Consider the following 13,522-nt stretch of genomic DNA (forward strand, 5'->3'; position numbering starts at 1 on the left):
TCCATATAGCAGTTTAAACCACAATTCCACCAGTGCTAGCTAATCTTTGCTACCTTGACCACGTGGTCAATATGTGACAGTTGACACGTTGAGGGTTCCTTATTTTCTCTCTGTAATACTGCATGCTCCACTTCTTGTGGCATTGTGGAAATAGCTGGGAATTCCAGAATGCAATCCTTAATACCCAATGTTTCATCTCCCTGGTTTAAAAGGGCAGAGTAAAAAAAAAAAGTCCCATTGGAAAAAAGCCAATGTTTAACTTTAGGTTAATTTGGATATTTGGATAAAATGTGCACAACTATGCTGGAGTGATCACTAATCATGGCATTGGTACCCCAAATCTTCACTGACTATAACTATCATTACAGCTAATTTCAATGTTGTCATCATACACATGTAATTATGTAAAATAACATCGCCAAAGAATAACAGGTAGGGGGGGGGTGGGGGTAATATGGTTGCCGGTTGCCAGTGGCCCCTGGTTCTGGACTCCCCCAACATCGGGAACATGTTTCCTGCCTCTAGCGTGTCCAATCTTTTAATAATCTTATATGTTTCAATAAGATCCCCTATCATCCTTCTAAATTCCAGTGTATACCAGCCCAGCCGCTCCATTATTTCAACATGACAGTCCCGCCATCCCGGGAATTAACCTTGTGAACCTACGTTGCACTCCCTCAATAGCAAGAATGTCCTTCCTCAAATTTGGATACCAAAACTGCACACAATACTCCAGGTGCGGTCTCACTAGGGCTCTGTACAACAATAGAAGGACCTGTTTGCTCCTATACTCAACTCCTATATTATGAAGGCCAACATGCGTCTATATTTGCTCCTATATTATGAAGGCCAACATGCCATTAGCTTTCTTCATTGCCCGCTGTACCTGCATTCTTACTTTCAGTGACTGATGAACAAGGACACCCAGATCATGTTGTACTTCCCATTTTGTACATTCCTACAAAATGCTGGAGTAACTCAGCGGGTCAGGCAGCATCTCTGGAGAACATGGATAGGTGACGTTTCACAGGATAGAGTAACTCAGCGGGTCAGGCAGCATCTCTGGAGAACAGGAATAGGTGACGTTTCGGATCAAGACCATTCATCAGAGTGCTAGAATGTAGGCGGTGCTCCTCACTACTGTTTTATTTTTGTTTTTGTTTTAGATATACAATGTGGAAACAGGTCCTCAGTCCACTGAGTCCAAGCTGATCATCGTTCACCTGTTCCCCAGTTCTATGTTACCCCAGTTTCGCGACCTACACACTAGGGCAATTTACAGAAACCAATTAACCTACAAACTAGTCAACAGTGTCATTGAGACGACGGTGTATCTGACTTCCCACTCTGCTGCTGGACTCACCATGGAGTCTGGTAATGGAGCACTGGGACTGGACAACGTTGGGGTTCAGATACACTTGGCACTTGGCCTTGGCCAGTGTTGTCACAAGGAGCCCACAGCCTCAGCATGCTACATGGCCAAGCATCACCTGCACTATCTTGTACTAAACGTTATTCCCTTATCATGTATTTGTACACGAAGAATGGCTCGATTGTAACCATGTATTGTCTTTCTGCTGACAACTAAAGCTTTTCACTGTACCTCAGTACAGCTAAACTCAACTAAACTAAACTAAACTGAACGCTGAGGTTCCACCTGCCACAGACAAAGCAAATGGGACAAACTTAGACAGAGCATGTTGGTCATCAAAGGCCTGTTTCCATGCTGCATGTTCCATTCTATAACAATTCATACAATCTTCCTGCTTGCAGTACTTGTGTGTCCAAAGTACAAATGTGCACATACCTTTTGTTGTACGTAAGTTAGAAAGGAAGCAAAAAAAAAATTTTGGGTAGCAAGATCCACTATACAGAAGAACAGCATATCAAAAATTAGAAGTGTTTCTTCATTGCCATAGTATAGGATGTCAGTGAATGAAAGCTTTTCATCTGAGATAAAGTAGAGCAAAATGTTTTAATGCCAGCACAACGTAAGTTAACAGCACTATTAACATATTTTTAGAATCAATAATTTGAAAATCTATTTTGCTTCAAGTTATACACCTTGGTCCTGATTTTTCAGTCAGTGATGAAACTTCACTACTCATTTCTAACCTTAAAGAAAGTACTCCACAAAGCTACAGCAATGTACCTGGCAACAAATTACCCTGCAGCTTTTAGACTCTAGGGATACAGTGCAGAAACAGGACCCTCGGCCCACTGAGTCCACGCTGACCAGCAATTGCCCTGTACAGAAAACACTATTCAACACACGAGGGACGATTTACCATTTTACTGAAGCCAATTAACCTGGACAAAACGCTCGCGGTCACAGGGAGAAGGTACAAACTCTGTACAGACATCACCCGCAGTCACTTAAAGACTTTGACTCATTGCGTGCAGTTCTGGTCTCCCCATTACAGGAAGAATGTGGAGGCTTTGGAGACGGTGCAGAAGAGGTTTACCAGAATGCTGCCTGAAGTAGAGGGTTTCAGCTACACGAGATTGGATAAACTTGGATTGCTTTCTCTGGAAAGTCAGAGGTTGAGGGGAGACTTGATAGAAGTATATAAAATGATGAGAGGCATAGATAGGGTGGACAGTCAGAGCCTTTTCCCCCAGGGTGGAAATGTTCAACATAAGAGGGCATAGCTATAAGGTGAGAAGGGGAAAGTTTAGTGGATATGTGCGCGACATGTTTTTACAGAGCGTGGTGGGGGCCTGGAACGCATTGTCAAGGGGTGGTGGTGGAGGTAGATACGATAGTGCCGTTTAAGAGGCTGTTAGATAGGCACGTAGAAGTGCAGGAAATGGAGGGATATGGATCATGCACAGGCAGATGGGATCAGTTTAGCTTGACATTGTGTTCAGCACAAACATTGTGGGCCGAAGGGCTCTTTCCTGTGCTATACTGCCGTACATATGTTCTATGACTATGGATTTATAAGGGCAGATGTTGAAACTTCATGGATTAACTTCAATAAGTTATTTTATAATATCTTATTTTTATTAAAATCCTATTTTTATGCAGGAATTATATCACAGATACAGAAAATTAGGTTTACAAGGAAGATATTTTATGTAAACAATAATTATGTTGTAGAATGTCATTAAACGTGTATTCGGTCCTCATGCAACAGAATATAATCTTCCCAGGGTTGATTAGGTTAAGTTCATTTCAACTTCAATGATTTCCCTTAATTGCAACACAACAAGGTTGTGGAATGCACCAGGTAGCAACTTTACATTTCCATGTCAAACTGCGTATCGATAGAAATATTGGAGTTGCTTTCAGTTTCCAGAATTATGGCAACATATGCTAGTAATATCAGAAATGTATCCAATCCAGATCATACGAGGGCATAGCCATATCTGAGGAAGGATCTGCTGGCGTTGCACAGGGTCCAGAGGAGGTTTATGAGAATGATCCCAGGAATGATTGGGTTAACATATGATGAGCGTTTGATGGCACTGGGCCTGTACACACTGGAGTTTAGGGGGATGAGGGGGACCTCATAGAAACTTGCCCAATAGTAAAAGGCCTGGATAGAGTGAATGCGAAGAGAATGTTTCCACTAGTGGGAGAGTCGAGGACCAGGGGCCATAGCCTCAGAATTAAAGGACGTATCTTTCGAATTGAGATGAGGAGGAATTTCATTCGTCAGATGGCGGTGAATCTGTGGAACTCATTGCCACAGGAGGCTGTGGAGGCCATCAATGGATATTTTTAAGGCAAAGATTGACAGATTCTTGATGTACGGGTGCCACGGGTTATTGGGAGAGGGCAGGAGAATGGTGTTGAGAGGGAAAGATAGATCAACCATGATTGAATGACAGAGTAGACGATGGGCCGAATGGCCTAATTCTGCTGCTATAACTTATGGACATAATGGTTTCGATATTTCTTAATGCAATTTATGAACCTGGTGGCCATTTTATTTTGCCAACTGTTTGTCAGAAACAAATATCTTTCTGTGTCCTAAATACATATAAAGTGTGTTGATGGGTAACGTCTTCTCGTCTTGCCAAATGGATGTCAACCATCAAGTCTGCTGAGCTGGTAGATATATGTCCAATATTCATTACATAGCTGCAAGAATGATGTCAAATGAATTAAGGGAAAGCTAATCTCACTTTGGTAGGGAAAATATCCTAATGTAATAAAAAGCAACTGCAGATGCTGGTTTAAACCAAAAATAGACATTCAGGAATAACTTAAGGCATGTGGTTATGCTTGAGAAAAAAATATTTTTCTGTTTTTGTCCATTGGTGATACTATAATTAAATGTAGTGCACAATAAAATATTTGACAATTAAACTATTTCCGTCATTAACTCATCTTCAGATAAGTAACTATCCTTAAAATGTTGTCATTAATTCATTGCGATAAGTAACTGTATCTTAAATAAACTGTATTTCATTAAAATAAATAAAATAAAATTATTTCTTCCAAAACTTCGAATGGTTGCTTAAAGTTCCTTCTCCTGTGATGAAACATGAATTGGTGACTTATTATTAAAATATTACAACTGATTATTAGATTTTAGAATCGATGCAAATATTGTATTTAAATCAGGAAAGCAGGAAACAGAGCGTATAAATGGAAATTATACCATTATAAAAAATCGTCTTGTCTATTGGTTCATGCAGCTCCATCCCCATTATTCTTTCCAATAACAGTTTATCTTGCACAATGTAATCCATGTCACGAAGAGCCTGTAACCAGACCAAAAAAATACAATTTCAAAGCTTTTTGTAAGTGGTAACATTGTTAGCAGAATGACCTTATTTAACCAGGGAGTGCATTCTGCAAACTGATTTTGCATTGAAAGAAAGAGCTGCAATTATTGAAATTCGGAAACGAAAACACAAAGATAAAAACGATCATTTTTATGAGGCTCTCTAAACATGAAAAAAATTAATGGAACCCTGTCTGGAAAATAATTGGCTTGCAAATTAAACAAAATAGGTTGATCGCCAACTCTAAATGGTTGCTGGAGGTGGTCAATAAGAACAGGGTTGGGTGCTTTAAAGTGGATGACACGGTTAAGCTTGGTGGTGCTCAAAATTGATCAAAATCGTACAGTCACATCATAAATAATAGCACTATGGTCGCAAATTGCTTGGAGCAGCAATGTCAAGGACAGATCATCCGGTGCCATCAGCATTGACAACAGCTGTTGGATGCGTTTAAAACTATCCCATTAATAAGATCTTTCTGAAGACCAATGTTACCTGTAATTTAAATAATTCCCTGCTTTTCTACCACTTAACCTCTCTACATATCACTGGGTTGACTGACTGTGCTTGAGTTGACCTACCTTACATATCACTCTGTGCCTGATTTATAAGCTACTTTCCCTGTCCATCTTTGTTGAACTGTCAGGCTTTGATACAGCACTGATTTTGAAGTATCTTGAAGGTTATAGCCAGCCAATCTGAAAATGGCTTATTATTGGACAGTTAACCAAAGACCTTCAATGACTTGGTGATGATATTCAGGGTTGGCCAAAAGGCCAGAATCAGACTTGGACATATATCATAGAGATACAGGTGACTCTAGATGCCATAATCTGGTGGCAAAAAAATAAAATACCGGAGAAGTTCTGATGCAGGGTCCCAACCCAAAATGTCAACCATCCCTTTCCCTCCACGAACGCAGCCTGATCCGCTGAGTTCCTCGAGCAGCTTGTTTATTTTTTTTTTACAATTTATAGCCACTACAGTCACCTGTATCTCCATGGTATATATCATGTCAGACATTTCAGTTTTAGTTTAGTTTACTGTCACGTGTACCGAGGTACCAGTGAAAAGCTTTTGTTGCGTGCTAACCAGCGCGGAAAGACAATACATGATTACAATCGAGCCATTTACAGTGTATAGATGCATGATAAGCGATTAGCGTTTAGTGCAAGGTAAAAAGTCAGATCAAAGATATTCCGAGTGTCACCAATGAGGTAGTTAGTAGTTCAGGACTGCTCTGTAGTTGTGGTGGGATAATTCAGTTGCTTGATAACAGCTGGTAAGAAGCTGTCCCTTGTTTCCTTCACGATCCTCATATGAATAATAACAAACTTGTAGGGATGTAGGGATGATATATATAGCACAGATTTAACTGTTAGCAGCAAGATTCACAAGGAATGTTCCTAATTTCCTTTTGTACAAGCATATCAATGTAATAAATCAATACTGATGTAATTATTAACTCTAATGCAATATCAACCAGTAATCTAATCTAAGGGTTATCTTTTCTGTTAATGGCTTTATGAATCATCAGTCATTAATGTTCAACTTTTGACAGGATGATCTCCACTAGACTTTGCAAAGCTTTAATACATCTGTCAGACAATTTTCCAAATCTAAAAATATTGAGGAATTTGAACACAAAAAGAAAATACAAGAATCAAAATTCTAATTACATAAGATGAGGGTCATGAAGTCATAGAACTATACGGTGTGGAAACAGGTCCTTCAGCCCCACTTGTCCTTGCCTACCAGAACATTTGCCTGCATTTTGCCTGTACCACAAGGATCAGAGGTCAAGGTAAAGTAAGTATAGAAACAAGGAACTGCAGATGGAAATAGATATCAAAATAGATTAAATGATGGAATAACTGAGAGGGTCAGGCAGCATCTCTGGAGAAAATGGATGTGACTTTTCGGGTCAGGACCCTTCTTCAAACCTAGAGAGGAGGAAAAGTTCTTCAAAGTAGGCATACCCTGAAGAGACTTCACAGTGCAGCAGTCACAATATAATAAAAAGGAACTGCAGATGGTGGTTTATACCAATGATAGGCACGAAATGCTGGAGTAACTCAGCGGGTCAGGCAGCTTCTTTGAAGAAAATGGATAAGTGATATTTTGGGTCGGGTTCCTTCTCCAGAACCACTGAGTTACTCCAGCATTTTGTGTCTACCTTTGGTATAAACCAGCATCTGCAGTTCCTTTTTATTACATTAAGTATTTTATGATAACCAGTATTATTCCAAAACCTTTGACACAGACTAACAGAATACATTGCTATTGCTGGTAAAACTATCAAAAATAGCAATATGCCTACATGATCAATGAATGATCCAAGAAATCTATTTGTGGTGTTATAGGCCTTCATTCTTTGTTCAACAGCATCCTCCGCATTATTCACCAGGTGGCCAGGTGATCTGATCTGAAAAATTGATAAAAATGACAGAATAGAACATTTGAACTGCTTTCTATTTAATTTATTTGTTGACAATGGTAATAAATTATTACACAAACCCAATTTAGCGGCTCTCGAATCTTGTCATATTGCTCTCTGAGTTTGCTTGTGATGAATATCTGAAATGTCTCAATTTCTGTGTTGGGAACCAAGCCTCTTTGACCACATAGGTTTTCCTGTGAAGTAATAATTATTTGCAATCAGAACGTTTACACAAATTAAACTGATGTGTATTCACTTATTGTTTAATTAAAATGAGCTGCAGATGCTAATTTTGTAACAAAGATAGACACAAAATGCTGAAGTAACTCAGCAGGTCAGGCATCATCTCTGGAAAAAATGGATAGGTAACGTTTCAGGTCGAGACTCTTCTTCAGAACAAACATTCCGTCTGAAGAAGGGTCACTATCCATTTTCATTTTATTTTTTTAATTCCAACAACAAGAGAACAAATAAATAAACAAAATAAAATGAAATAAGAACACATTGCCTTGAGAATCATGCAAAACATAAAAGAGGTGACTTTTGAGAGAGTAATCTTCTAATAGAAAGTCTTAACTTTTGGCTCCATGTTGGTAGATTCTAGAAATGACATACCCTTAATTTACTGGAAATAATCAGTGGGCATAGCTCCCAAATAGGAATGTGTACACAAAAAACTGGCCATAGTTATTTGCTGAAAGTATGCATTGAAAAAACATAGAAATGCTCAAAATTATGTCAATGCCTGGGGACTGATGAAATTTATGCGTCAAAGAATAAAATGCTTGAACTACATTCTTGCTTTTGCTGGGTTACGGAGCAAAAGTATTATCCTGGAAAAAATGGTATGCAGGAAGTAATATGACTACCATTAGCACCCACAATAAAATATCTATCAGTTTCAAGGTCAATGGTGTTCAATTTATAATTATTCTAACACAGGTACTACACAATGGATAGATTTCAATTGGTTTATAGGAAAACAGAAATGTATCTGTTTGAGAGATCAACCAGTCAGAAAGCGGACAGATTTTTCAATCTATAAACAAAATGAATTCCATAAAATATATTTGTATCATTCCCACAGACGGGAAAACAAAAGAGGTCGTTTAACTCTTCATAAATATATGAAATAATCAATATACAAAAGCTACAACATTAGAAATGAAAAATTGTGAATTCTGAAGGCCATTGAAAGAGAAATTATGGTTTAATATAACAGGTGGAAACATCTGCAGACCTATTTGGCTGGATCTTGGTCACAGCCCTATTGCCAGAAGCATTGCTGTGGTATCCACTTCTCATTGCTGCGGGTACCTAACCTGGAAATTAAAGACCAGTGTTTAAGAAGGAACTGCAGATGCTGGAAAATCGAAGGTAGGCAAAAATGCTGGAGAAAGTCAGCGGGTGAGGCAGCATCTATGGAGCGAAGGAAATAGGCAACGTTTCGGGTCAAAACCCTTCTTCAGACTGAAGTGTTTTCAGGTTTCTAAACACAGAATTTTTCACAGAAACAAAAATAACTTGGGCGACAGCCTAAGATGTCCCTGTCTCTTAGATGCTGGCAAAATTAGGGAAATCTGATTAGAAATCCTGGGGATTGCAACAAGTCTAGGCTCTGCTCTTGGAGATTTGGTCTTGTGAACACGTTAACAATTCTCTGTTTCACACCACAAACACGTTGTTTACTTTCATCACTTTCAGCATTTATTTTGGCTGATAACTGTGTGTAAATCTGTGTAAAACATCATACCGCCTCTCTCTTTAGATTCAGGTTCATTTCCTCCATATTAGTGTCAGAGTGACCATGCACAGACCTCCCATGGATGTAATATCCGAAGCATTTGTGTGAGAAAATGATAACAGAGATCTACAAAATAATAATGCAGAACCACAATTAATAGCTATTTTAATCGTGCAAAAACAATTATAACAAATGTGTAACTATTTATTTAATAAGGCATCAAATCCTACTGTACTCAGTACTCACATTACTAACTGAGCAAACATCAATAAACTGACTTATTCTGTCTTCCACAAATCGTTCGTAAATACTTGCACAGAAAATTATCTACAAAAAAAAGCAATAATTTCAGCATTTGAAACAATATTTAAAAAAAATCTTATAGAGGTGTATAAAATCAAGAGACAAACAGATTGGGTAGACACACAGTCTCTTGTCCAGAGTAGGGGAACCGAGTACCATAGGGCATAGATTTAAGGTGAAGGGGGAAAGATTTTATAAGAATCTGAGGGGTAACTTTTTCACACAAAGGGTGGCAGGTGTATGGAACGAGCTGCTGGTAGTTGAGGTAGGCACTATCACAACATTTAAGAAGCAATTAGACATGTACGTGAATAGAACAAGTTTAGAGAGATATGGGCCAAACGCAGGCATGTTGAAATATGTCCACGAGTACCGACAAGTGGCCATTACCGTAAATCTCCGAGTTCGAACTCGGGAGAACTCTTGGAATGAACTCGTACCGTGGGACAGGGCTTTAAGGCTACAACTCTATTGCTGCGCCAGCGTGCCATACACTTTTGTGTGTGTTTATAAGAGAAAATGCTGGGAATATTCAGCAAATCTGGCAGTATCTTTGCCATCCAAATGAGTTAATATTTCTAATCTGACTTTTCATTAGAATGGCTTTGAGAGAAAGTCATCAGCTGATGCTTTGGGCAGAATCATACCTCAAGTCAGCAATTCCATTGAGATGACGGTGTATCTGACTTCCCACTCTGCTGCTGGACTCACCATGGAGTCTGGTAATGGAGCACTGGGACTGGACAACATTGGGGTTCAGATACACCTAGCACATGGCCTTGGCCAGTGTTGTCACAAGGAGCCCACAGCCTCACCATGCTACATGGCCAAGCATCACCTGCACTATCTTGTACTAAACGTTATTCCCTTATCATGTATTTGTACACAAAGAATGGCTCGATTGTAACCATGTATTGTCTTTCTTCTGACTGGTTAGCACACAACTAAAGCTTTTCACTGTACCTCAGTACAGCTAAACTCAACTCAACTAAACTAAACTGAACGCTGAGGTTCCACATGCCACAGACAAAGCAAATGGGACAAACTTAGACAGAGCATGTTGGTCATCATGGACGAGTTAGGCCGAAAGGCCTGTTTCCATGCTGCATGATAATTCTATAACAATTCATACAATCTTCCTGCTTGCAGTACTTGTGTGTCCAAAGTACAAATGTGCACATATCTTTTGTTGTACGTAAGTTAGAAAGGAAGCAAAAAAAAAATTTTGGGTGTCAAGATCCATATCAAAAATTAGAAGTGTTTCTTCATTGCCATAGTATAGGATGTCAGTGAATGAAAGCTTTTCATCTGAGATAAAGTAGAGCAAAATGTTTTAATGCCAGCACAACGAAAGTTAACAGCACTATTAACATATTTTTAGAATCAATAATTTGAAAATCTATTTTGCTTCAAGTTATACACCTTGGTCCTGATTTTTCAGTCAGTGATGAAACTTCACTACTCATTTCTAACCTTAAAGAAAGTACTCCACAAAGCTACAGCAATGTACCTGGCAACAAATTACCCTGCAGCTTTTAGACTCTAGGGATACAGTGCAGAAACAGGACCCTCGGCCCACTGAGTCCACGCTGACCAGCAATTGCCCTGTACAGAAAACACTATTCAACACACGAGGGACGATTTACCATTTTACTGAAGCCAATTAACCTGGACAAAACGCTCGCGGTCACAGGGAGAAGATACAAACTCTGTACAGACATCACCCGCAGTCACTCAAAGACTTTGACTCATTACGTGCAGTTCTGGTCTCCCATTACAGGAAGAATGTGGAGGCTTTGGAGAGGGTGCAGAAGAGGTTTACCAGAATGCTGCCTGGATTAGAGGGTTTCAGCTACAAGAGGTAGGATAAACTTGGATTGCTTTCTCTGGAAAGTCAGAGGTTGAGGGGAGACTTGATAGAAGTATATAAAATAATGAGAGGCATAGATAGGGTGGACAGTCAGAGCCTTTTTCCCCAGGGTGGAAATGTTCAACATAAGAGGGCATAGCTATAAGGTGAGAAGGGGAAAGTTTAGTGGATATGTGCGCGACATGTTTTTACAGAGTGTGGTGGGGGTCTGGAATGCATTGTCAAGGGGTGGTGGTGGAGGTAGATTCGATAGTGCCGTTTAAGAGGCTGCTAGATAGGCACGTAGAAGTGCAGGAAATTAAGGGATATGGATCATGCACAGGCAGATGGGATCAGTTTCGCTTGACATTGTGTTCAGCACAAACATTGTGGGCCGAAGGGTCTAGGGACTAGTGTACATGGCACACGTTGGGCATTGTGGGCAAGTTGGGCCGAAGTGCCTGTTTCCACACTGTATGGCTCTAAAAAGATAAAAAATGATTACGTTCTCATCGGCCATATCCTCGCGACCGCAGGATGGTCAAGTGAATGCATTTTCAATTTTTTTTTACCATAGGCTGATTGCTGACCAGGGCTGTTTTGCCCATTCTGTTTTGCGTTCACTTTAGCCTCTCCTAACATAGAGGGGTTGCTATTGATTGCTTTATTCACATGCCATTAATACGTTTGAATCAATGTTATGCTTAATGCATTGTTGATTATTCACTCATTCTGAGTCAATCGATGCAGTGAGACGCCGGGATTTGAATCTGCGGCATGAAATCTTTGAACTCTTCACGGAATCATTCACGTGACTCCAAAGTAAAATAGTAAGATTAAACGAGAACTTACCAGTTTGAAGTTTGATCTTTATTTAATCCGGAGGAGGCGCTGTCCTGAACGGCTGCCTGTCCTGCAGCTGTCCGTTTTTATTCCCTTCTTTTTTATTATTTTTAGTACGTTGAGTGTACAGTCAGGGGGCCTAATCTTTTTATGTGTGGGGGGTGGTGGGGGGGAAGGGGGAAACTGCTTTTCGAGTCCCTACCTGGTCGGAGGGGTTGCCTTCCTCCGAGCAGCGTCTTCGACCTGTCCTTGCGGCCTACCAGCGGGTCCTGGAGCGACGTTTCCTTGAGGGGACCTGGCCAGAACATCGGCTTTGGCGGCGGCGCAGAACATCGGCTTTGGCGGCGGCGCAGCGCTGGAGCGCTATTGCGGAGCGGGCGATGCCTTTCCTGTGTCGCCGCGCTGGAACTCCAGTATGCTGGGACCGCCGATAAGAACATTGTGGAGCCGCGATTCTGTGGAGCGGCCAGCTGCGACGTTGAACGTTACATCCCGGAGCCTGGGATCTCTTGCTGAGATCGCCAGTGTGCGGAGCTCCGTTCGGCGCGGTCTGTTGGCTTGGAAGCCGCGGTCTCCGGTAGGAAGGCGGCCGTTCCTGGCACCCCAAGCCGCTGGGGGTTCTCCCGACGCCGGAGCACCATCACCCGGCGAGAACATCAGGCGCCGGGGCGGCGACTGTGGAGGCCTCAATACGCCCGACTTTGGGTGGACAAGAGGATGGGGACTGGACTTTGTGCCTTCCCCCACAGTGGGAATCACTGTGGGGGGATGTTTTTGTGTTAAACTTCTTTTTGAATGCTATGTTGTATTTTTATTAGTGTGCTGCAAGGACATCAGAATTTCCCCTGAATAAGAGGATTAATAAAGTTTAATCTAATCTAATCTATTTTATGAGGATTGGTGATTACGTGCCCACCACGCCCAACCCTCTCTCTCATAAAGGTCATATGGTAGTTCTCATGTTGCTGATCTTACTATGTTACTTTAAATATTCTGTTATCTGTGATTGCATACCGCTGCTTTGAAGATTGACGTGCATGCGCACTGGCGGGTCTTCTTCACGTAATCACCAACGTAGCTCCTCATAAAATAAAGATCAAACTTCAAACTGGTAAACTCGTTTAATCTTACTATTAAAAGTCAGAACAAGGACCAGGAATTAAGATTATCTGGCCTCAGTGTTCTTGCAATCTTACTCATCAACTTTAATTCACGTTTTCCGAGGAACATCATTAATGTCAAAATGTCACTGCAGTCTTAGTTATTGGTGAACTGTTTTACTTCTTGCACAGTGAGAATTGTGAAATTTTAAATGGGCCATGGTACCTGTTTTGAGGCTCTGTGCACCTATTCAAAATTTCAAATGTGAGGTTGAGCAGTTAAATACATAAATCTTTATTATCACGTGTACCAGGGTACAGCGAAATTCTATTTTTACAATACGATACAATAGAACTTCATTCATCCCAGGAGGGAAATTGATCAAATTTCCGTATTCGTACTGGAAATTAATAAGGAAATTTTGATCAATTTTCCCAGGAGGGAAATTAATTTTCCAATAGGGAGCTTCGGGAGCTTCTGTGAAATGCAGATGCTGGAAAGA

The 13,522-nt window shown here is 40.5% G+C and overlaps 1 protein-coding gene across 1 annotated transcript in view; it reads right to left on the reverse strand.

The window, feature by feature from the left end:
- Window positions 1-13,522, reverse strand: part of tmem67 (transmembrane protein 67) — a 125,562-nt gene that overhangs the window by 228 nt on the left and 111,812 nt on the right. Inside the window, exons 22-27 of the mRNA XM_033020405.1 lie at window positions 9,171-9,251; window positions 8,934-9,050; window positions 7,258-7,374; window positions 7,061-7,165; window positions 4,614-4,716; window positions 1,808-1,950 (exon numbers count right to left, since the gene is read on the reverse strand). Of these exons, the coding sequence (XP_032876296.1) occupies window positions 1,808-1,950; window positions 4,614-4,716; window positions 7,061-7,165; window positions 7,258-7,374; window positions 8,934-9,050; window positions 9,171-9,251 (666 nt within the window). The remainder of the gene's footprint in view (window positions 1-1,807; window positions 1,951-4,613; window positions 4,717-7,060; window positions 7,166-7,257; window positions 7,375-8,933; window positions 9,051-9,170; window positions 9,252-13,522) is intronic.

Source organism: Amblyraja radiata, chromosome 4 (genome assembly GCF_010909765.2).
Source record: "Amblyraja radiata isolate CabotCenter1 chromosome 4, sAmbRad1.1.pri, whole genome shotgun sequence".
NCBI classification, from domain to species: Eukaryota; Metazoa; Chordata; class Chondrichthyes; order Rajiformes; family Rajidae; genus Amblyraja; species Amblyraja radiata.